We start from the raw sequence: 26,360 nt of genomic DNA, 5'->3' as shown, positions 1-26,360 counted from the left end.
ATTATTAAAATATTATAAACTGATTAGCAGATTATATTTCGATAGTTTTTTAGGTTTGTCATAATCTAATACCTTAATCTATATTCTAGGGAAAAACTATTTTAAGACTTCTTTTGCAGAGTGTGTTAGATTGCAAGAAAGGATTATAAAGCAACAGAATTGCAACAGTAACATGGAAAATCTGTAAAACTTACTTTACAATGTTATTTCTTTGGACTTTATAGCTTTATCCAAAGTTTTAGCTATTGAGGAACTCTCCTATCCCTACCTTCATAAAGCAATTTTATGGAACCGTAGAAATTGATTCGTAAAGTTTTAGACCTGAAAAATATATGGCTATCTATCCAGGCATTGGTCAAGTGCTCATTTTATTTTAAATTAGCCATAAATTACTTACTCTATTAGGACATCAATATAAGGAAGTTTTTGATAAGTCCGATGGCCAGATGAAGAAAAATTTTTTCAAACATGGTTTGATTCCAGTGAAGTAATAGCCATCAACATTATGGGGATTTTGTAGTGCTGTCACTTAAACGTTGTTTTATCAAGATCTTGCATTCTAACTGGGATATCTCAATTTTCAGGGAGAGATGCTTTCTTGAGGGCTAACAAGTACTCAGGATTGTTCATTAACTAATTCATCCAGCACTCGGGAACCATGCTTGGTGAAGGGGATATATAGAGGAATAAAATGAGATCTCCTTCTTTAAAGAGTGATAGTCTGATAGGAAGACAGATTCATAAACACATTCAGGAAGGCCTCTTGGGCCCAGATAAATTTAACTTTGAATTAACATAAGGAAAAAATTATGCTTCTATGAGTGAAAGTAAAATATTCCATGTTTTTAGAGGATCCTATTTAAAGTTCAGTAAGCCAAGTGCAGTGACTGAGAGCTGCTAACAAGTATAATGGACTGTTTCGGAGTCTGGGGCCTCTGAGACAACAATTGACATGCAGAGAAGAAGTTGACCCCTGGCGTAAGAATGCCAGGCCTAGAGAGAGCGAAGGTGACTGTGCCTTAGAGCCGTACTGAGCTGAAGGGAGTCCATGGAGGTGGTAATGCCATCCCATATCTGCATGAAAGGAAGACATGGATTCCTGGTTATGTCAGCTCAGCGACACAGGGACTTTTCCAATTTCCTAAGTAGTCTTGAAAATCAATGTGTGGATTCATTCTTCCCTTCTCCTGCAATGTCCTGAATCCTTTCAGTCCTAGGGTCCTAATTAAATAATAATTTCAGTCTGCTTTACCTGTGTGGCCTGATGTGGGAAGATGGGGAAGTCAGGTACTTATGGGACTGTTTTCACTCTGAGAAAAGAAAATGTTTAGGAGATGCTTGCTAAATGATCATGACATCTTAGAAAGCATTTGGATTAAAAATATATTACATTCAATAGGCCCTCAGTAAATTCTAGACACTGTTCGGATCTCTTTAAATACATCATCCCATTTGATCCTTTCAACACCCCTATGAGTTAAGTACTTTATCATTACTACTTTACAGATAAGAAATTCTAGGCACAGACACCTTAACTTGATAGCAGACTCACTGTTCTTTTTGGTTTTTTAATGTTTATTTATTTATTTTGAGAGAGAGAGAGAGAGAGATAGAGAGAGAGAACCCCAAGCAAGCTCCATGCCATCAGCACAGAGCCTGATATGGGGCTCAAATTCACAAACTTTGAGATCTTGACCTGAGCCAAAATCAAGAGTCAGCGGGTGAACCAACTGAGCCACCCAGGCGCCCCCATGACAGACTCACTGTTGTGAATGGTGACACCAGCGTTCAAATCCAGGCAGCTTGACTCCTGACCCTGAGTATTTAGATCTCTTAGAGTTTTGTGGATTTGAGCAAATTACTCAATCTCTCATGTCTTGTTTCCTCATTCGTAAAGTGGGAATAGTCCTAATAATAGTGCCAGCACTACAGAGTTGTCACACATGTCAGTGCTTTTCAGAGAAGTGTGCACTTACTTCCCTCTCTGCTGGGCCCAGCCCTCTAGAATGATGGCAGAGGTCAGGAAAGCAAACTAGGCCACCCACCTCCAGTACTACAAATGCCTCCTCTATCAGTGTTTCTTGCTCCCAAAGTCATGCATAAGTCAGCATAAGATAATAGTCAATAAATGGTGGCCATTGGCTTTGTAAAGTTGTCGTTTTTATCCTATACCTTGAAACTGATATTGCATTCTCGAAATCAGCAAGGGACATATATTACATCGTTTACATTACAGGGAATGAAACCTGTTTTTCCTTGCCTACTTGTCATTGCTCTTTCGCTTAAGAGGAGACTGTAGTTGGCACAGTATTGTCAATTTCAGAGGCATGTGCTATAACAATAAAAGAAAAAAACAAAGAAAGAAATTCAGAGGTATTCCAAATCAGGTTCTAGTACTCATTTGCTTTGGCTCAGAGTTTTTGTGAATTAGCCACTGGGAATGTTACCTTACCTCGGATATATTTTGTGTTTCTTAAATGACTTTGGGTTTGAAGCACATTTCCAAGACCATTTCTCGGTGTGAAAGAATGACCTCATTTGTGCTTGGAAATGTTGTGCACCTCCATGTAAATCTGTGCTAGCACTGGTATGGCAGACATGGTCTTCCAGAGAAACAGAGCCAAAAGGAGACATATGTGTATCTTTAAATATATATGTGTGTATATATGTATTGGGTTTGGTTTTTTTTTTCCATGGAATTGGCTCATGCAGTTGTGAGGACTGACAAGTCCAAAATCTGTAGGGCAGGCCAGAAGGCTGGAAATTAAGGCAAGATTTGAAGTTGCAGTCACGAGTCTGAAATTTTGAAATTTGTAGGGCAGACTGGTAGCCTGGAAACTCGGGCAGAATTCCATGTTTTACTGTTGAGGTTGAATTCCTTCCTCTCCAAGAAACGTCAATTTTTGCTCTAAAGACCTTCAACTGATTGGATGAGGCTTATCATGTTATTGAAGGTAATCTCCTTTACTTAATCAACTGAGTGTAAATGTTAATTACATCTACAGAATATCTTAGCAACATGTAGGCGGTGTCTGACCAAAGAACAAGACACTACAGCCTAACCAAGTTGACATGTAACATTAACTATCCCACTTGGTCTCCGCTTTTTTGTGGGGAAGTCCCAGCTCATCCCGGTTCAAGTCAAAGGCCCTCATGTTCATAATCCATAATAATTTGTGAGAATCTTATGGATTGTGCTCATATGCATGCTTCTTTTGTACCCCAGTATGTTTAGTGTACATCTGGGCATACAATAGTTACTCAATATGTTGGTTGATCTGCTTCAAAAATATTGAACTACTTACCCAAGTCCTTGTGCTGTGAGCATTAGAATATGCAGTATGCAAGAGACAGAAAGTGAAGTCTAAGGTGCTGATGTTATCTACTGGCAAATCCTGCTTTTAGGATGCTGGTTACTCCCAGTCCAAGTGTCATTTTCCTTTAAACATGCTCCGATGGTTTCTGTTAGTTAACAACAAAGAGAAACTTCAAGTCAGGGAGCAGCGTGTCCTCCTGAGGTTTCAGGCCAATCGATGTTTTTCACTCTGGGTATCGACAGCTCTCTGCCGCATGCCCTTGTTTTTGGCTACGTGGGCTGACTGTGGTGAAATGGATTATACTGCTTTTATTGCCTCTCAGGGTTTAATCAGTGCCCAGCAAGCACTGTGTGTGCCTGTGACTTTCTGTTGCTTTTTAATTGTTTAGGCTGTGGGGCTGTTGATGGTGCTGCTTCGCTGTGCTCATACCTTGACTGATCAGTTTTTAACTGAAAGCTTATGCTTCCTTGCAGGATGCCACAACTTGGAAGCCTGATTCATGCCAGAACTGCCGTTGCCATGGCAACATCGTTATCTGCAAACCTGCTGTTTGCAGAAACCCTCAGTGTGCCTTTGAAAAGGTATGTCATCCTAATTGTATCCTCAATGAACAGGTAAAGTCAGAGAAGGTTAGGGTTTCTGCATCTTTTCAGTTGTTTGTTTCTGACATCTATCCCAATCTCTAACTGGAAGCCTTACGAAATTCAGAAGAGAATTTTAACATCACATCTAAGAATATCTTAATTTCTGTTTATTGAGAATTTACTCTGGACCAGGCACTCAGTGAAAGGTTTACAAACGTTATCCCATTTAATATCATGTGGGGCAAGTATCTTTATCCCCACTTTACAGATGAGGATATGAAGCCTGGAGATTTTAAGCAACCTAACCATGATTATGCAGTTAATCATCTGCTGCCCAGAGGGTTCCCTGGGGCTGACCAGTGCCAAAGTTGTTGATAATCACCACAACATTTACAAGCCATTGAATGGACTGAAAGTCATCATTGACTTCTTGAAGATGATTTTCCAAAAATACTATTTGTTCTCCCACTGACATTATTGTGCTGCCATTGAGCTCACTAAGACCTTTGACTTGAGAAATCTCCTGGTTGACCAAGTATATGAGAGATATTTCCTCCTTTCCCCTTTGTTAAAAATTTTCAGTTTTTTTCTGACACATCTATTCTGTTAGAATATTTTTTCCAGGTGCTGACTCTTTTCTTTTTAAAGTGAATCTATTAAAAAAAAGCTTAAGCTTCAAATTTGAACATTTGAAACTTTGTGGAGAAGACTAAATTTTTTTCTTTAAAAAGCATTCTGTCAATTTCACAGGTACAGTTTATTTTTCTCTTTCTCTCCCCCCCCCCCCATAATAATGAATCTTGAGACTTTATGCCATCTAGCGCTAATATGTTTCTGTTTGTTTCTAACGTTGGAGGGAAGGTTCTTTCTACCTTTCAGTGTAGCCCTCAATTTCTTCATGGGTTTATTTCTGAGAAGCTGGGTGTACATCCAGTGTTGGTAAATTTAATAATCTTTTGTTGTAAATATGGGGCTTTCTATTTTATGGAGCCAATACTCCTAAAAGATCTCTACTTTGCTGCTTAGCATGTTATGTCAGAATCTGAGCTGGTCATATAAAGGCCATGAAGATACACCCTCTTCTGCTGCACGTGAACAGCTGTGGTATCCTGTAAGAAGCCTGGAATGAAATGTTGGAAGATATTGATCATATTGCTGAAAATTAAATGTGTTCTGTACCAGGGCTCAGCAGATGAAATCTGGCCTGCCATTTGTTTTTGTATGACTTACAACAAAAGAACACTTTTTACATTTTTAAAAGGTTGGAAAAAGATAAACAACAATATTTCATGGTATAAAAATTATATGGACTTAAATTTTAATGTCCATAAACAAAATTTTGTTGAAACACAGGCATACTCATTTGTTTATGTGTTATCTGTGGCTGCTTTTATAGCACAAGGACAAAGTTGTGTAGTTGTGACATAGACCAAATGTGGCCCTCAAAGGCTAAAATATTTATTATCTGGCCCTTTACAGAAAATAAGTTTCTGACTTCTGTTCTATACCAAACATGATGTTGTCCCTTCCCAATTTGCTTTTCTAATTTTTCTCATCTCAGTAAATGTCAACTCCTTTCTCCCAGTTGCTCAGGCCAGAACACTTAGCATCATCCTTGACCTCCCCACCACCTCCTACATCTCACATCCAGTGCATTAGCAACTCCCCAGCTTTCTTCATAAAACCGTAGATCCCAAATGTAATTTCCCTGCTCTTAGCTCTGGTTCTACCTATTATCATTTTTTTTGTCTGTATTCTCACTCTAGCCTCTTGTTTCACTGTTTCTGGATCTGCTTCTTCACTGTAATCTTGATTTAGCAACCAGCGTTATCCTATTAAAAATTAAGCTATATCATGTTGGTTCTCTCCTTAAACTCCTCCAATGGCTTCCAATGGCTTCTTTTCTCACTTAGAGTAACTGCTCACAGTGTCCTGTAAAGTACTACTGTACCGCTTTAATTAATCTACTGTTTTCTTCCTTGCTTACCCTGCTTCAGGCACCAAGCCTGCTTGGTGTTCCTGGATATGTCAGGCACACTTTCGACATTTGGGGCTTTGTACTGCTTTTCCTGATGAAATTGTTCATTCTCTGGAGATATATATATATGTCAATCACTTGATTCTTTACCTCCTTTACCTCCTTTAAGTCTTGCACTAATGTCATTCTATTTAAAATTGCAAATCTCGGGGCACCTGAGTGGCTCAGTTGGTTAAGCATCCAAATCTTGATTTTGGCTCATGTCATAATCTCTTGGTTTGTGAGTTTGGCCCCATGCTGGGCTCTGTGCTGACAGCATGGAGCCTGCTTGGGATTTTCTGTCCTTCTTTCCCTTCCCCACTCCCTCTCTCTCTTAAATTAATAAATAAATAAAACTTGAAAAAAATTGCAAATCTCTACCCCACCACACATTTCCTATTCCTCCTCCATGCTTTATTTTTCTTCTTGGCACAAATATCTGACATACTATATATTTTACTGATACTTCTTGTTTACTGTCTCTTTTATTCACTGTATATCCTCAGCACCTACAATAGCACCTGACACATGGTAGGCACTCAATAAATATTTTTTGACCGATTGGATGAATGAATGAGAGATCAGGCTAGAGAGTTGGTAAGTTCGAGGTTATGGAAAGCCTTGTACTATGCTGTACTATGGAGCTTGGGGTTCTATTTTTAAGATAATAGATTACTAATGAAGATTTCAGACATGTGGGTATAATTTCCAGCTTTTAAGAAAGATCTCTTTGGTTTTTCTAAGATAATGCATAGAAACGAGGAGATCAATTCAGAGGCCATGAGAATAATCTAGATGAAGGGATGAGCACCTGAATCAGGGCGCCAGTAGTGTAGGGCTCAAGAGGAAAGGGCAGGTTCAAGAACATTTAGGGGATAACTAGGCAGAACTAAATGAAGTTAGAAGAGTGAGGGAAAGGAAAAGGAGATATGACTCCCATATTTATGGTTTGATGATTTGTTAGCTGAGCCACTGACTGATATTGAAAATATGTGATAATGAGGACAAGCATTCTGTCTGGGAGGAAATGATGATTTCACTTTAGGGAACGTTGAGTTTGAAATGTCCATGGAGAAGCCAGGTGGGCATGTCAAAAAGGGAGCCCATATATGAGTCTAAAGCTTAGAGGAGAAGGCAAGGTTGGAAATATTGTGTGGGTATTATTAGCATATAGTCAGTAGTGTAAACCTTTAGATTTAATGAGCTCATATAAAGAGATTTTGTGAAGAAAGAGTATAAGATCAAGGATGCAATTTGGGGAGCACAGTCATTTACAAGGAGGTAAACATAAAAGAGGGATCTTAGGAAGATTAAAGAGACGTGGTCAAAGAGGTAAGAGGTAAGAAGTGGCCAGAGAAGGGAGCAGTATGATGATAGCCAGGAGAGTAGAGAGTTTCCAGAAGGAGTTTGTATCAACAGTGTTGATCACAGGCCACCTTGAAGATGGTGTCAGTAGAGTGGTGGGAGAGGAAGCTATATCACAGAAGTTTGAGTGAATAGAAAGTAGGGAAAGGAAGCCAAGTAAAGGCTGCTCTTGCAGGGAGCTTTGCTGAGACTAGAAGGAGAGAAATGGGGCATTAGGCAGACACCAGTCATTTGTGAAGCTTCTTTGAACCTCTCGTCCCTAACCATTGAGCCTTCCTGTGTTGCTGCTTTTCTTATAGCTCTTAAGTAGACTGCAAAGGCCTATTTACTTGTTTGCTTCCTCCTCCAGACTCTTAGCTTCTTGAGAGCAAAAACCATGTCTTCTTCACGATTGCAGTCCATCGAACAGCACAGTGTACGACGCTTCGTCAATACTTGCAGAATGACCAAACAAGAGAAGGGAGAGGGTTTTGTTTTTGTTTTCATTTTTGATATTAGCATGATACAGACATGATCATGCTAGGAGGAAAAAGGGTGGTGACCTAGAAGAGAGAGAGAAGCTGATGATATGAGAGATGGGGTAGGGAGGACAGACAGAATGAATGAATTAGAAAGAGTGGTTTTTAGGAAGCAGAGTGTGTGGGATCCAGAGGTTGGGGTAGGGAGGCCAACCTCATTCTCTAAAACTGGAAAGAAAGAGACATGGACAGATACAGATATAGTTAGATTTGTAAGTAAAAAAAGGGACAGGAAACTGAAGTAGTTCATATCTAATCTGACTTTGTGAAGATTTTGAGATTTGGTTGGGAGCAGAAAGAGAGTGGATGTTAGGAGCTGTCACTGAGGAGAGAAAGGGACTGACCAAGGTTGAGGTAAAGTATGTGTGCGTGATATTAAGGGCCCATGGAGCACGACACCAGGAACCTGTGCGGGTACCAAGCTGCATAATGGGATAATTTTCTCATCAATGTTTACTAGCCAGGTATAACGGAAGAAATGACAAATTGTGGAATAGATCCTGGGTTAGGCTTTTCCATATCAATGGAGAGAAAGAAAAAATATACAGTAAGGATTGGGCATTGAGGCTAACATGAATAGGAAAATGAGGCCATTTGGGAGCTGAATGACTTCGAGGGAAAAAAGTGTCGTTCTGCTGAAAGACGTGAGATGGTGGGAGTGAGGGTGAGAGAGAGATAAAGTCCAGAAGGTTCAGATTCAGAGAGTTGAAGGTTTCTCTTATAGAATAATTTGGAGTGTAGATAGGTCCCAAGGTCAACCATGACCATGGGGGGGACTCAAGTGAAGCGGAGAGGAGGATTGTTTGAATTGAAGTGGTTAAGAATGTACAAGGATAGAATGCCAGTTTCATGGACATTGAAGTTGTCCAGAATTATATCTAGACATAGTGTAGAAAAGAAACTGCGACCTCGGAGCCAAGTCTTTAGTGAGTGAGTATGAAAGAGTGATCAGAAAATTGGTGAATGATAGTAATAAAAAGAATGACATAATTGAAGACTGCGAAACTCTAAGGAGTTTCCTTCTGTGTAAAATGAGAGGGTTGGACCAAATGATCCAACCATAAGAAATTTCCTACTCCAGGATCATGGGAGTATATCATAGAGCACTTGGGTTCTTTATTTTAAGTAATGAAATAGATTATGGAGTGATAGAACTACAAGAGTCCTTTGGAATTCATTTAGTCAGACTTTCTCATTTTATAGACAAAGAAACAGACCTGTAGGGGTTTAGTCGCTTGCTCAAAGACATAGAGCTAGGAAGTGGTCCAGCCATGACAATACCTTAGGCCCTGACTCATGACCGAATATAATTTCTACTCTACCATGTTGTTTTTAAGTTTTCCTTTGTGTTTCTCAGCAATATGTGTTGTTATTCAAATCTGCTGTGGTATACTTACATTAGTTCATGGCACAGGTTAATGAATCACCATTGTACCCTAAGTTATTATTATTAATAAATAACTTTTATTACTCTCATCTTTTAAAAATGTCCTTTTACAATTTGTTTTACTCGTGGATTGACTGGAAATAATTTATTGTCAATGGAAATTCTGACACATGTTTCTTCTTTTTCTGTCAATTTATCTATCTATCTATCTATCTATCCATCCATCCTATCCATACGTAACAGATTCTATATCCAGTTCCTATATCTATCTAGAATAGCTAGCTGGAGAGCTAGCTACCTAGGAATAAGGAGAAAGACAGAGACAGAAAAATATTGAGAAAAAGAGAACAGAGGTATTTAGAACCTTAATTATTTAACCCAGTCCTGTGGGGACCAATCCTCTCCTCAGGATTTCTGGAGAATATATATGTATAGAGGAGGGCAATACCATGCAAGGGAACACCATATTACATGTGGGGTTTTGGCTGCAAACCTCAATGCAGCTAATAATACTATTTACCTAATTAAGTTGTGAGAATTATATATTGTGTATATACAAACATAATACATATGTACACATACACACACACATATATGTATATGTATATGCACATACATGTATATGCTTACAAGAGTACCTGGCTATTCTAAGTACTCAGTTAAGTGTTAGCTATCTTTACCAAATGATCATCATAATTATTGTTGGTTGATTTTTGTAGATCCTATGCAAGTAATCTTGCCCAGAAACCCTAGCAATTTTCACTGATGTCTCTTACGCATACAGTTACTTCCCACTGTTCCTCAATGCAAACCCTAGGTTTATGTGTTCCATGCAGCTCACAGCTCACAGGGCTATGCAAGGTTACATGGTCACGAAGCAAGAACTCTGTCTCTCCTTCTCTAAGCGCCCACATGCAAAATCTTTTGCTCTTCCTTTAGACCCAATCACCTCTTTTATGTTCTACCACAAGTTCAATAGTTAGACTCAAGCTGGGGCCCCCCACTGATGTTCACAAATAAATAATATTATATTTATGAAATGAGTTTTGAGGGCCAATCTGAAAAATCAGTTTTTATAGAAAACAAAACTAATTTGGGTGCATAAAATGGTCCTTGATTTTATCTGCCTTTCTTCCTTGCTCCCTGCTTCCATGTTAGAATATAAACAACACTTGGATTACCTTATTTTCTGTGTGAAATTCTTAATGCAAATTAAGCTAATATGTTTTCTACAGTTTACTGTGAAAATCAGACAAGTGTAGTTTCCTTTTGGGTTCAGAGAGCACTTTTTTGAAAAGTCACTAATGTTGCATAGTATGAATAATTTTATAAAACCCCATATTGTATATTTTATCTCTTGTCAAGCAAATAGGAGGCATTTGGTGATCACTGTTGCTAGATAAAATTGTATTTATCTGTCTTGTGGATTAACAGTGGTAAAATCTTAGTCCCATTTCTCACCCACTCTTGTGGATGTAGTTACATAAAATTAGAATTCTCTTGTAGGTACATTTTTTTAAATGGAAGAAACCTCAAATATCAAAGAAACATTAATACACACACATGCATGCATACACACACACACACACACACACACACACACACACACATTTTCATTCTACTGGATGAATTCTTTGTAGACTTTTATTCTGTGGACAAGCTGTGATTTCCTGGCTAATGCAGGCTCTCTTACCATTTTTGGTCAAAATCACTCATTGCCCAGTCTGTCACTTCTTTAAGACTTGTTGAAATGCTAAGATTTCTAAGTGGAAAAGCAAGATGAGTCAGAGGATCACTGGGCCCCAAAGACAAACATATGCTCTTTGCTCCACAGTTTTAATAACGCTTGGATAGATGGAGTCTTCACAGTGGCAAATGGATGGTTAGTTAACATGACAACTTCCCAGGAGATCCCGGGATATCACGTGGTAGCCCGTTCCTTTGATAGTATCGCATCTCGATAGGAAACACTATTCGAATTACAGTAGCCCTGAAAAACAATGTAGATCTTTATTGGAGTCCAGGAACTCTAGCTGGCTCTCTGCAGTACACGTGATACCTTCACAACAATGCTGTTTCCTCTCTCAGCTTTGTCAGTCCCCCGCCCCATGTGCCTTGCTACTCTGTTCAGTAAAAGTGAACATCAGAACTTCATCCCCCTCCCCACCCCCCACCAGCTGCAGCAGGCCTCCACAGGTAGCTAGAAGACCTGCCAGTTCTGTGGCCACCCCACCCCCACCCTCATCCCAAGTCTTCTCTTCTCAGCAGAGGGAAACAAACTTTTCAGGGAGATACAGCTCTTCTCTCACCCCAACTTCTTTTCTTGTGTGACACTCAGATGGAACATTTCTAGCGAATAAAATTCTCCACTTCATTACATGTGAAGAGGTGTAGACAATTTTCAAGGAAATTGCTTTCACAGGAGGGTTCGTTTTAACTTTGAGAAAAGCTCATCTTGACAGAGAGAATCCTTTTTGTCAGTTTATTTGGTTTATCCTGTCTGTTGTCACCCATGGAAACTCATGAAATTTAGTGTATCTGAGATGACTTGGGGTCCCATGAGCCACTGTGAGTGTGTTTCCTGCTGCTGTTTTACACTGAGCTGTTTTTAAATGCTCAGGGAGAAGTACTTCAAATAGCTGCCAACCAGTGCTGCCCTGAGTGTGTGTTGAGGACTTCCGGATCTTGCCATCATGAAAAGAAAATCTATGCGGTAAGTGTTTTCTGAACTATGGTTGATTCTATGCCTGTAGATCATTGACAAGGGAAAGCTGAATGCTGAACTTGTGTTGACAAGAGAGGTTTTTTTCTTTGCCTGGGCTGTGGAGGACCTGAGGCCCATTTGACTTTCCATAGGCATTTGGGTTTCTTGAATAAAATTAAAATGGTTATACTAATTTCATAGGTCCTACGTAAATATTTGTAGATGGAATTTGTGTCTATAAAGCGTAGTTCGACAATGTTGATTGAAGAAGTTGTGATGCTGAATAATGAAGTTACCACCTTGTCTCTGTATCACATATATTTTTTCCCTTTGATAATTACAAACAACCCTCAGTGAGTGAATAGGGCAGATCTTATTACTCCTGTATTGTAGATGAAAGTTGAATTGTGAAGAGCTTAAGGTTCTTGCCCAATGTCTTGTTACTAATAAGTGGTATAACCTGACCTAGAACCTGGGTTTTCTTACTCCAAATTCAAGGCTCTTTCAATTACAGTAAGGTTTCTACACTTCAGCACTATTGACATTTTAGGCTTTGTGGTGGGGCCGACCTATGCCTTGTAGGATATTTAGCAGCATTCCTGATTTTTACCCACTATATAGACGCTGGAAGCACCCCTAAGTCCTGACAACCAGACGTGTCTGCAAGCATGGACAAATTTCTCCTAAGGGACAAAATGCTCACCTACCCCCATTTAGAACCACAATACTAGAAATCAATCCTAAAGTTCTTTTCATTCCAGATCCTTTAGGATTAATTTATAGACATTAAGTACTGATTAAAAAGTACAATTGCAAGGTTTCTTATAGGACTTATGAAAATGGAATGGATACAGTTCATCTTTACTTACACCTAAACGTTACCCTGAGGCAGTAGGTGATGTTGAATGTGGTAGAAAGAGGCTCTTTGCTTTTAATCCTCATCTTCCACCTGATACAAACCCCTCCCCAAGTTAATGCCTCTGCCCATTCAGGTTAGTGGGATTTGATATACCCACTCTAGGCTGCTATTCAGAGTGTGTACCTAAAACTCGGTGAGCATAGTGTACTTTCCCCGTGGGACAGGATCATCTCCCTTGAGCCACTGTCTTCTAATTACCTGAGGAAGCCACTCTTTCAGTTCTGCACAATGTGTTGCTGAAAGACACCCAAGCAGGATCTATGCTGGGAATGTCTTCATACCACATATCACCCTTTGCTGCTCAATTCAGTCTGCATTATGTGGAGTGGTGTAAACCTTGCTGCTGAAGGGGGCCCCTGTGAAATGGAAAGTGCTGCAGAGCATAATGGTGGTGGAAGTAATGCCAGGTCATAATGATTTGAATAGGTGTGTGGTTCAAGGTCAAAAGCACCAAGCTGAATCTCACAAATGAAGGAGCACCTAGTATTCAAAACAAGGTCAGGGGACAATCAGACGTCTCGAGTGAGTGAGGATACTAGGGACATGGAAAATCAGAATTCAATAAATCTTTGTAGTTTAATGACATTTATCACTTGTTCTCTTGTGTTATATTTTTGCACATGCACAATCTTCTTATCTTGGTTTAAGATGCTTGAGAACATTGACAGTATTTTCTGCATCTTTGTAGTGATCTTCCTTGCTTCCCACCTAACCAGGCACTTAACGCTAAACTTTTCCCAGAGTGGGTGCTCAGTAAACATCAATGCAGGATTCAAACAATGAACAAATTCCTTTTCCAACTTATCAATCTCCTTGCCCCAATGGCATGCTGGTCATTGACCAACGACCTATGTGGCTGGGTGGTTCTAGGACCACCTATCTGCTGATGGATTAGTTAAGAAATGAAATCCTCTTGTCCTCCAGCTTTCTCTGGAAGAGTTCAGAAAGCCCTCCTTCTTCCCCCATCCCCCTACCCCATTCTGCTGTATTACATCACATGGAAAGCTCTAAACTGGGTAAGAACATATCCATGTGTCGTTTTCCCATATGCAACTTTCAAAACGTACTCCTCAGAAAATTATATTTCTGGTACTTGATGTAAGTGAGAAAAAGCTGAATTTCAGGAACTCTATTTTGAAGGAAAAAAATCTCTAGTGGTCTACTTCTTCAAATAGAGATAGAATAATGATTTTTTTAAGCGGAGACAAAAAAAATTTCCTAATTTTAGTCTTAATAAGGTTAAAATGATCATGTTTCTTGCTTTTCTGCCCTTCCTTCCTCTCACTTTTTTCACTTCCCCTAGATTCTTGCCAAAGCCTTTTTAATATTATTTGTTTTCTTCTGTGAGTTAAATACTTGTCTGGGTTTGCTCCAACTCTCACCTTGTTGCTTGTATCACTAGGTGTTTTCCTGAATCTTTGAGGGTTTTGGGTTTTTTTTGTTTGTTTGTTTGTTTTTGACCCTTTCTGTTTGCTTAGGAAGCAGTCCAGAGCACTCCTTTCTCATGGAACAGCAATAATATTCTCTTTAGCCTCTGGCTTGCATCCCATAGGGCAGGTCATGGAGATGCGCTCCCTGTAGCTACAAAATAGCCCGGTATTTTAAGAACTTTAGAATGGTGATCCACGGTGAAAGCTTTCTCCCAAGAGAGGGCTTTACAAGAGTCTGTAGGATAGAGTGAATGTGGCAGGAGGGGAATTAGTTGAAGTGGTACTGTCTCAAGAGAACAGGGTTGAAGCAAAGGAAAGTCAAGGATGGGTCCAGCCCAGGGCAGCATGAGGAGGCCACCCTTTAATGAAACAGCCTGGCCTCACTAGAGGACCACCTTTGTTTGCAGGGTAAACAGCTTATTACACAACCAGCCTTCTAACAAGTCAGGACAAGTCCCGACATCTTCCCTGGAGTGAGGAAAACACATGAGCCATTTGGCTGACTCCAGGTTATTTGAGAGTCTTACACGGGCTTATTACAGCCAGCATTTGGGGGACTATTTCATCCATGACCTCCTGAAAGCTATCCCTTCAAATTAGTGTTTGGATCTCTGCCCAGCCTTGCCAACCATTCAGGGAGACAAGCCTGAAATATGTTTTCCTAAAGAGCGTTGGAATGCTTTTCCCTATTCTTTGCCCCACAAATTAGCTTGTGAAAGGGAGGGAAGAGGACCATTAATCCTCTCTCTTTCCCTTTTTTACTAATTGAATCCCATCACTAGATAATGTCAGGTCTGAGAAGATAGTGTGTGGAGATTCACCGAAAAAGAAAAGTGGTGATGCCCTAGTGCCCACATTCGATTGAATAGAGGAGAGAGGTCTGCTCGCCTTGCCATCTGTGACACTAACAGTACTAATTTATGTGTGTGAAGGAAGAAATGAATATTGAATTCCGCAGCCTTGTTCTCTTCAAAGTAGAGGATGTAATTATAATATGCACTGAACATTCCCAGTAGTTAGTATTCTGGATCTATAACTTCATAACAGGAACAAATTATACAAAGAAAAATTATTTTATTGTTCCGTCAGTAAGCCAGGCAAATACTTTATGACCTTATCTTTCCTTTGGACTTATGTCAACAGCCAGGCCGACTTATTAGTTGGCTATGCAAAAGAATATATTTAAGATGTTGTCTGCAGAATGCACTTTTGTCCCGTGTCAAAATCTCATATTTTCAAAAGGTATTAATGAGGTTAAGATGACACAGCTAAAACCAGATCTGGGGGCATTGCTTTGTGTATCTATTATTCCTTGACTTTACAAAGCTCTCTTTGCTGCCACAGTGTTTATAAAAAGTGAGGCTTTTGTAAATGGGTGTAGAGAACACTAGAAAATTATATATATATATATATATATACACACATATATATAATCATATAATTATAATTATATTATAATTATATTGTATTATATTATAATTATATTATAATTATATTGTATTATATTATAATTATAATGCACATATGTATATATCAGCATGTGCCAAGCCCCTTGATCTCTAATCTGCCTCTGCTGAGGGCGGCATCACTGTTTTAGCTATAGGTGTAGGAGAGGAAAATGGAGTGGACTTATGTGACTTTTTCCCAAGAGAGATGTGGGAGTAATTTGTCTTCATCGCTCTGTGCACTTTGTTATTTTTTTTAAATGCTTATTTATTTTAAGAGAGAGCACAAGCAGGGGAGGGGCAGAGAGAGAGGGAGAGAGAATCCCAAGCAGGTTCCACACTGTCAGCCCAGAATCTGACGCAGGGCTCCAACTCAAGAGCCATAAGATCATGACCTGAGCTGAAACCAAGAGTTGGTCGTTTAACGGACTGAGCCACCCAGGCACCCCTCCCCGCCCTCCCTTTTTTAAAAAAATGTTTATTTATTTTGAGAGAGAGAGAGAGAGAGCACACAAGCAGGGGAGGGGCAGAGAGAGGAGAGAGAGAAACTGTGCCCTTTGGATCACCCTAAGGATCTTCTTCTGTGGCTTTGACACCAAGCATTGGAGATTCCCTACCAAGTGTTTGCTGTTATTCCCATAATTTTCAAGCTTATTGTGAAGGGAGAATCCCCTGCCTCGTTTTATGTCTCTTGAGTTAGATAATAGATGCACATCATCAGAGAGCTTGAAGGTACTGAAGAGATTAGCTAACACAACCCTCTCATTTTACAGATGAAAGAATGTGGTGATTGACAGGTTGTTATTGTAATTAATTTTTGTGGTCTCTGTGTGAAAGGTCGTGTGATTGCAAATGTTTAAGAAACAACTGTTAGTGTTTCTTAGTAGCAACAGAACAAGCTCTTATTTTAATGAAGTGAAATGTCAAGATGTTTAGAAGCAATCTTCTGACTTTTAATAGATAAAGAAGTTCACTTCAAGCTGTTTTATATGCAGCCTTCACATTTTAGTTTATTTAAGACATATAAATGATTCATTCGATATTTTAAACAGTAATTTGCCTTCTGACGACAAAAGTAAAAATATGTTTATGGTGAAAATTGGAAAATAAAAAAGTGTATAAGCAGAAAAAACATCATTGGTAATTCTCAAGCTATGAAAATCACTGTCGGTGTTCTCTCAGTTTTTTGGAGAGGAGGTAGCAGGGGAGATGGATAGATAGAGATATATGTTCTTACGTAATTATAATTATACTGTGTATACAGTTTATGTCTTACTTTTTAAATATAACGTGTTGTGTATAGTTCCCTGGCACACCTTGGAGAACATGATTTCCTATTGTTAGGGATTTGTATAGCTTCTAATTTTCATGATCATATTTCCAACTTTGGTACATAAAGAACAATGAAATGGAATTCCTTATATTTAAACATTTTGTGTATTGTTGATCATTTTCTTCAGATAACTTCTTTTAAGTGAAATTAGTAGGTCAAAGCATCTAAAGATTTTTTTAAATTTGTTTTAATGTTTATTTATTTTTGAGAGAGAGAGACAGAGTGCGAGCAGGGGAGGGGCAGAGAGAGAGGGAGACAGAATCCAAAGCAGGCTCCAGGCTCTGAGCTCTAGAAGCTGTCAGCACAGATCCTGATGCGGGGTTCAAACTCACGGAGTGTGAGATCATGTCCTGAGCCGAAGTCGGATGTTTAACCGACCGAGCCACCCAGGCAAAGCATCTAAAGGTTTTGATTATCGAAGCTGTGACATCTGTGATCATTAAAATTCAATTTTAAGTTGTCTGTGTCTAATGAGAAATCCAGTGGGAATATCACGGCTCGTGCAGCCTTTCTTCAGGTGTGATTACCCTGGGTAGGCCCCACCTGGCTGAGTATTCCAGGTGCTGTGGTGAGGGAAGGCTCTGTGAAGGAGAAAATGCCATTCCACTGCTGTTTTGCCAACACTACTATGAATTTTAAACTCTTCCCATATCTGATATTAAGAAGTATTATCCAATTTTATTTTAATTAATATCTCTTTGCAATTTATAGCATTAAATATTCTATAAGCTTGTTTTCTGTTGATTTTTTTCTTACTGCTTGGAAATGACTTTATATAATAGAGTTTAGTTCTAATTAATATAATTTGCAATTTTTATCAGCTTGTCGTTTGCCTTTTGACTTTGTTTATAATGTATTTTTGACAGAATTTTAAAATTTTAATTCATTAGAGGGGCGACTGGGTGGCTCAGTTGGTTAAGCGTCTGACTTCGGCTCACGTCATGATCTCATGGTTCGTGGGTTCGAGCCCTGCATCGGGCTCTGTGCTGACAGCTCAGAGCCTGGATCTTGCTTTGGGTTCTGTGTCTCCCTCTCTCTCTGACCCTCCACTGCTTGTGCACACACACACTCTCTTTCTCAAAAATAAATAAACTTAAAAAAATAAAATTTTTACTCATTAGAACCTATCAGTTTTTCTCTTACAGTTTCTTTCTTTGCTTTTATGCTTAGGCTTTTCAAAGTATAAAGGTCACTTGCCCCCTATCTTTTATTAGTTAATAGTTTATTAGCAAGTTGTGGGCTTGCCCATTTATATGCTGTACTAAATTTGAAATTTTATATTTAATTATAGCAGAAATAAAAATTGGTGGTAGAGGACTTGGCCTTGATATTTATGTCCATTTCTATGGTCACAGATGGCACACGGGTGTGAAAAGGAGGAGGAAGGCTATGAACTCAACACAGTGGAAAGAGGGGAGAGGACTGAGCACCCTCTACCTGCCACCCTTCCTCTCCCTTGCCTGCTCTTTAAAAAACTACCTCATATAATCCTTATAGTAACCCAGTGAAGGGATGTTGTCATACCATTTCAGTTTTTCAGACCAGAAAGCTGAGATTTAGAAAGATTAAGTCACTCACCCACAGTTCCTAAGGCAGGGAGGGCTGAGCTGGGAGCTTCCAAGGAAACACTTGATGCATCTGACTCAGTGCATACTTGCATTATTGTTCTCTTGTGCTCCAGTAAGTCCATCTAGAAGAAAGTAATCTTCATGACAGTAAGGTGAGGACTCGGTTCCCAAATAATTGGATGACTGTGAGTGCCTATTACTATCATTATAATAATAGCACAGGTTATTAGTAATGTCAGACGTGGCTTGCTTGCAACCTGGCTGTAATTTGCAGAATAAAGGGGTACTGACTTGTTTAGGTAAGACAGAGTTCTTTTGTGTTTGGGAATGCTGAATAACTATTCTGGATGCTAGCTTGAGAAGCAAGGGGACATTTATTTTCTATGCTTCTCAGTCGCACAGTTGTAATCCCCAGATTATATTTAGGTGATTGAGCACCTGGAATGTGTGATGTTTTTAGTAGAAATCTATACATGATTTGTGCTGGATCAGTTATCATCATATGTTGCATTTAATAGAGGCAAAGGAAATCAGTCTCCAAATATTTAAGAAAATGTTATCGGAGGAAAATTTCATTCATTAAACTTATCTCCCCCCCCCCACACCTTGTAAAAGGCCACCATTATTCCATTCTGCCATATTTTGACAGCTACTTCCCCAGGCAATCAACATATTTGTAGCTTTTTATATTCAGTGTTCATCACCCCCAATCTGCATCATATCTGAGGGGGGCTCATTTAAATATTTTTGGTACTCAGTAAGTCATAGAACTCAAAACAGGGATCTGTTAGATCACTGATACAGTGCTAGCTTTGGGAACATCATATCCCAACCTGAAGTGGATTAGCAGCATTCTGTATATGTAGATGGGCTCAGAGTTGGCTCTGTAGTTTGTGGAAGAGCTGGCTGAAGCAGATGCCTCTTGCTGGCTGTCGTATTTCCCCAGGACCTAAAGATTATTGGAGCAGGAGAGAGGCAGAGGGGGACAGGGAGGAGGAAGGATAGGAAAAGAGGAATATGGGAACTAATCAGGGTTTTAAAAAATAAAGGCAAAAAACGAGAAAGAAAGAGAAAGAGGAACAGAGTGAGAGCTATTGAAAATAATAGGACCATTATAAAGAATTCAGTAAATATATGTATGTGTATGTGTGTATATTTTACTTTAGACTTTATAGAATTTTTTAAATGATTGGGGTTAGGGTATCTTTTATTTTCTTTTTGTGTATTTCTGAAATTTTCAAATATAAATCTTAGGGATACTAAAAAGAAAAGAAAATTCAGGTTTTTAATTGGTCGCTGGCTTGGAACATTATAAATCCTGGTCTTAACCTTGTAAGCCTAGAGCCTTCTTCCATCTCTCCTGAGCACCGTCCTTCATTTGTGTAAGAGGTTTGCTTCTGTCTGGTCAGATGAAAGCTATATTCTGACAATAACCTTCTTATTCTTTTTTTCCCTAACCCCCAGCATGGGACAGAGTGGGTCTCCTCCCCGTGCAGTGTGTGCTCGTGTACGCATGGGGAAGTCCGATGCATGCCCCAGCCATGCCCACCGCTGTTGTGCACACAGCAGGAGCTGGAATTCATCCCCGAAGGGAGCTGCTGCCCAGTCTGTGTGGGCCCTGGGAGTGAGTATGAACTTCTGGAAAGAAACCCTCTTTGCCTTTGAGGTTTACGTGATGACATCCCAACTTTTTCTTGCTCACTGTGGCTCAAAGACCCCTAACCCGGTTCTTTACTGGAACCAAGTTGGATCCTTACACTTGGCAGAAGCAATGTTGCAGAGAGTGAGGCTGGAACTGATCTCCAAGCTCCATTCCAGATTTGGGATTCTGCAAGTTTCTGATTTATTTATTTTGTGCTGGCCAGATGCATCCCTCTGCATCCGCAGCTCCCAAGAAGGAAAAAGAGGAGGGACGAGATTCTCTGATATGATTCCATAAAGGCCAACGTAGTTCCTCCTGCCTCTTGGCAGAGAGAAGAATGAACAAATCACTTCTCCATGTAGCATCACTAGCGCTAATTCTGCTGGCTGGTCTTTGAAATGACATAACATCTTTCTCCAAGACACACAGAGCAAGAAGCCGGTAACTCATTTGTCTCTATGGCACCTTCACTGTGGAGAATATGCCTGCCTACAGACCGAGGCCCCGTTCAGCAAGCCAGGGGCACATTTCCAGGTCCTTTCCTTGGAGTCCGTGCTTGGTCCAAGTCCTCCTTTTATTACAGTTTAGGACTATATGTCGCTCCCATTTTTATAACTAAGTAGTGTATACTTCACGACAAATACAAATTATTGTCATTACTGCATTACATCCTCTCCTGGCATATGATTACAAAAATTACTCTTTTATTTAATAATAGCTGGAAGCTACACTCTTATTTTTTGCCTTTTCCCTTTGAAAAGACCCTGGTTTCTTTCTCATCCCCTGTTATTCCATGCCTGGCAATCCGTTACTCTGGAGAACCATTACAGGGATTAAAAAGTATGCTTAGGAAATGATAAAAGTACAATGCTTGCCTCACACATTTCAGATGTCATCCACCAGAAGAGGACTGACAGCTAGCTGCTTTGGGCCAAATAACCCTGCAAGTAAAAATACTTGAACAACAGAGTTTGTGGGTGGTGAGTAGGCTGGCTGAGTTTGTGGGATCCTTTCTTATGCTTTAAGAGGCTTTCTTCTTGGCATCCATGAGAAAGACATATTGGAAGCATTTTGCCTGGAGAGACTGGAGGATCAGCCAGGGCCAACTTCATAATTTGCTAGGTGCAAAATGAAAATACATGGCCCCTTGTTCAAAAGGCAGTGGGTCTTTCTTCTGTGGTCTTTCTCAACTGTCAAGTTTTTAATTTGCGATTTAATGTCATACTCCTTCAGGTGTGGGGATACTTCCCGGGCGGGTGGAGACCTTACAGGCACCCCAGGGCCACATCCTGCTACTTGGTGCGTAGGGTACATGTACTCCCCTAGCACCCGCATCCAGGTCCCTGCTCTGGGTGCAAGATGGCAGTGTTCACAGTGATGTCGGGGCCCAGGAATGAACAGTCAAGAAAGAATTCTTGAGACATATTTGGTGCAAAAAATGTGGTTTTATTAAAACACAGGGACAGGATCTGTGGGCAGAAAGAACTGCACTAGGGTTGTGAGGAGTGACTGATTATATACTTTCATTGGAAGGGGGTTAGGGATAGCATAAGTCTCTAAGGAATTTGGAAGCAAGGTTTCCAGGACTTTGAGGAGCTAGCTGCTGTTAGGATCATTTACTACTGTCTAGTAAAACCTTAGACATGAGGTCCTTCAGATGTATATCAGTGGGCCATATGCTTGGAGGATGATTACTAACATATATCTTGGTTGGGGTGGTAGAGGTAAAGGAAGTTTCTAAAGGGATTTTTATAACTTTAAGAAGACTTATAGGATCCTGGAGGTCGGGCTAATGTCAAACTAAGGTTGCCTTTTGCCCTTAACAAAGCATTAATATCAAGGCAGCTGAGTTCCTAGAGGAAGGTCACCCTGTCTTAAGTACTTGTCAATGGGCTGCGGAGGAAATTTAATTTTTTCTTACATTTCTTTTGCCTTTGTTCTCCGCATCAACTGAGTGTGATTTTGGGAGCAAGTGGCTGAGAACCCATCTCAGGAAGGCAAGGGGGTAGTGGAATGCAGGACCATGCATCAGCTGAGGCTCCCTAGCACATGTCATGTTGTCTCACCAGACTTCACTTACAAAACTTAGGAAGTTATTAAGAACTCCATACCGTGACTGCAGAGTTTTTTTTCTTTAAAGTTTGTTTATTTATTTTGAAAGAGAGAGACAGAGAGAGAAGGGGAGGGGCAGAAAGAGAGGGAGATATATCTATATCTATATCTATATCTATATCTATATCTATATCTATATCTATATCTATCTATATCTATCTATATATCTAATCTATATCTATCTATATCTATATCATCATCTATATATAATATCAAGCAGGCTCCCCAGGGTGAATCCCGACATGGGGCTCCAACTCACAAACCTTGAGATCCTGACCTGAGCCAAAATCAAGAGTAAGGCACATAACTGACTGAGCCACCCAGGTGCCCCTGACTGCAGAGTTTTAATCCCCAAGTCTGAGCGCCCCCAACCACAGGGCCCTGTGTGACTACACTGGCTGCACACCCATGCAGTCAGCCCTGGGATCAGCAAGTACAATCCCCCCACTAATCCTTATTTTTTCTGACCTTCCAGAACCTTGTTTCTATGAAGGCCATGTATTCCAGGATGGAGAAGACTGGCCACTGAGTCGGTGTGCTAAATGTGTGTGTAGAAATGGGGTCGCCCAGTGCTTCACAGCTCAGTGTCAACCTCTGTTTTGTAACCAGGTAAGGAAGACAGCCTCTAAATGGATCCTTCATAGACTATTAACTTCACTGTTCAGGAATTTGAGCCTCTTCTGAATTTGTCAGGCAGGCCTCAAAAGTACTAGGAAAAAGAAGCAAAGGCTGTTTTATTTTCCTTATACTTTTGGAGACCATCCTTGAGATGTTTCTTTTACTGTTAGAAGCTATAGATAGGTCTAATTGTCAGCCATTTAGGGTAATCTTTACGTAATGAAAGTGAGCCTTGAGGGTACCTACAAAGAAGGCAGTTGCAGATGTTGCAAAAATGTCAAGCTAAACATCTGGAAAAGCCAGTAATACGATCAGGTATTGTGTCTCAGTGCATAGGTATAGTCTTGCTTTTAAAGACATATGCATGTCTTTGAACATGATTATCCAGATGTGTACTTTTTAATTCTTATAAGATAATGATTCAAGTTATTCAAATCTTCTCTGGGAAGCTTTAAAAAAATGGTGGGATTTTGCTCTTCATTTAAAGTTCATCTGATTTTCAAAACATTAGACTCTTCACACAAATTTAGAAGAGAAAATCAATGGCAAATAAATGTGGTATACATGGTATTTTATAGTTTTTACTCTTCCAGAGGCTCCTATGGATGTTCCTTGGCAGTTGACAGATAACCATGAAAGGAGTTTGCCTCCAGTTGAAAAATAGCTCATTTTTGATCTAAGGAAAAGCTGGAAGCCAACATTCAGTTGATACAGAGCAGTACTTTGTGTCAAATAAAACAAAATCAATAACATGGCATATTGTGACAATTGGGCAATATTTTTAAAGGCAGACAAAAGGCAATTAGACAAGAAATGCTAAATGCCAAATAAAGGGAAAATGTATCTAATTGAAAGACTCGATTGTATTACCCACTCTACCACAACCACCATGCTCATGTCCCATCTCCCAATTCATCACAAAGTCTTCTCCCAGTGCTGAGATTACAAATGAGCTTCTCTGTAGAGTTGCACAATATCTCACATTCAGAGGACGCTGTAGTGTTGGGGCATTTTGATTTAGCACTTTCCAGGATTCAGTTCCCTTGTGTATGAAGGGTAATTAAGCAGTTTGCCACCATTGCAATAAGGAAAGTGGGAGGAGGCATGGAGGAAACACCACATTGTGAGCCTTCTGCTTTATATCTTTGAAACCTTAATGGACTGCATGTTAGGGGGATAGATACTGGAATAATTGAAAGTGCTAGTTCCCTTTTTTAAAAACATTAAACACAAACTCTAGCTTCAAACACTGCACTCACATATAGTTTGCACTGACATACATAATTAACTTAAAAAGATGAAATTTGGTACCATACTTTAGAGCTAGCTGATATGCAAGCATTCTGAAGTCTTAAAAATAGGTTGATTTTAATCACTCTTGTATCATTAAGTTTGTATTTTTGCCATCACATACTTTAGAAAAACAACTCTCAGATTATTTAGAAATATTTTTCTTGATTTAATATCATTATTAAATATGAGATGTTCTGATGATATAAAGGGGCATTATAAAATTTAGGCTTTTGACGGTAACATCATCACCACTGTCTACCTTCTACCATCATCGTCATCATCACCATCACCACAGTTTTGGCATTTATTATGTGCCAGTCATTAATTTTAAGGGCGTTGTAGTTCTCATAAAAACCTGATTAAGTAAGAACCATTATTATCATCCCCTCTTGCTGATAGATAAAACTGAGATATGGAGAGCTTAAGTGACTTGCATAAGGTACCACAGTTAGGAAGTAGCAGTGCTTCTAACCTAGTCAATTCTGCATCACAAATTCAACAGACCACACCTGACTCATTTTTTTTTAATGTTTATTTATTTTTGAGAGAGAGAGAGAAAGGGTGAGTGGTGGAGGGGCAGTGAGAGAGGGGGACAGAGGATCTGAAGTAGGCTCCGTGCTGACAGCAGTGAGCCCAATGCAAGTCTCAAACTCACAAACTGTGAGATCATGGGGCCTGAGCCGAAGATGGATGCTCAACTGACTAAGCCTCCCAGGTGCCCCACCTGACTCATATTTTTAACCATTATACTATATGGCCTTCCAAAATGTTGAGTTATATAGCATTTATGTATAGTAATAATCACAATAACAATAGTCACTACCAGACTTGAACATGATTGCAACTATTTTATATGCATTAACCCATTAAATGTTAAAAACACACAAGTCCATCAGAAAAAGTGTGTTTCCAGGTCTTGAGCTCCAGAAAAAACTTGATTTTTAATGTAAGAGGTTTTTTTTCTTTTAAGTTGTAAAAGGAATCTGTACTTACTAAGCAAAGTTTGGAAAAGACAGAAAAGCAGAAAATGATCATCTATATTTCTACCATTCAAAAACACCACAATATATTTTGGGGTAATTCATTCCAATTTTTTTGTAGGCAAATGTGGATATATTTTTTTGTTTCATGGTTGTAATCACATTTTAGAGGCTGGGATAATCCAGAGAACTCCCATTTGATTCAACAAAAAATGACCATCAACAAGGCACGTCATAGTCAAATTCACAAAATACAGAGACAAGGAAAGAATTAAGAAAGCAGCAAGGGAAAAAAGTCCTTAACCTATAAGGCAAGACAGATAAGATTTGCAGCAGACCTATCCACAGAAACTTGGCAGGCCAGAAAGGAGTGGCAGGATATATTCAACATGCTGAGTCAGAAAAATATGCAGCCAAGAATTCTTTATCCAGGAGAGTTGTCATTCAAAATAGAAGGAGCGGTAAAGAGTTTCCCAGACAAATAAAAGCTAGAGGAGTTTGTGACCACTAAACCAGCCCTGCAAGAAATTTTAAAGGGGACTCTTTGAGTGGAGAAAAGAAAAAATAAAACAAAACACCAAAGTAACAAAGACTAGAAAGGACCAGAGAACATCACCAGAAACATCAACTCTACAGGCAACACAATGGCACTAAATTCATATCTTTCTGTACTCACTCTAAATCTAAATGGACTAAATGCTCCAATCAAAAGACATAGGGTATAAGAATGGATAAGAAAACAAGACCCATATATATGCTGCTTACAAAAACTACTTCAAATTTTTTTTAATGTTTATTTATTTTTGAGAGGAAGAGACACAGAGTATGAGTGGGGGAAGGGCAGAGAGAGAGAGGGAAACACAGAATCCGAAGCAGGCTTCAGGCTCTGAGCTGTCAGCATAGAGCCTGATGAGGGGCTCAAACCACGAATTGTGAGATGATGACCAGGGCCAAAGTCAGACACTTAACTGACTAAGCCACCCAGGTGCCCCACAAGAAACTCATTTTCGACCTAAAGACACCTGAAGATTGAAAGTAAGGGGTTGGAGACCATCTATCATGCTAATGGTCATCAAAAGAAAGTTGGAGTGGCCATACTTATATCAGAAAAACTAGATTTTAAAATAA

The 26,360-nt window shown here is 39.5% G+C and overlaps 1 protein-coding gene across 1 annotated transcript in view; it reads left to right on the top strand.

Moving 5' to 3' along the window:
* FRAS1 (Fraser extracellular matrix complex subunit 1) overlaps positions 1-26,360 on the top strand; it is a 422,079-nt gene that overhangs the window by 148,715 nt on the left and 247,004 nt on the right. Inside the window, exons 3-6 of the mRNA XM_042984325.1 lie at positions 3,791-3,898; positions 11,809-11,901; positions 20,052-20,211; positions 22,817-22,950. Of these exons, the coding sequence (XP_042840259.1) occupies positions 3,791-3,898; positions 11,809-11,901; positions 20,052-20,211; positions 22,817-22,950 (495 nt within the window). The remainder of the gene's footprint in view (positions 1-3,790; positions 3,899-11,808; positions 11,902-20,051; positions 20,212-22,816; positions 22,951-26,360) is intronic.

This window comes from Panthera tigris, chromosome B1, assembly GCF_018350195.1.
Source record: "Panthera tigris isolate Pti1 chromosome B1, P.tigris_Pti1_mat1.1, whole genome shotgun sequence".
Taxonomy (NCBI): Eukaryota; Metazoa; Chordata; class Mammalia; order Carnivora; family Felidae; genus Panthera; species Panthera tigris.
This window is presented reverse-complemented; position numbering and strand designations above follow the sequence as displayed.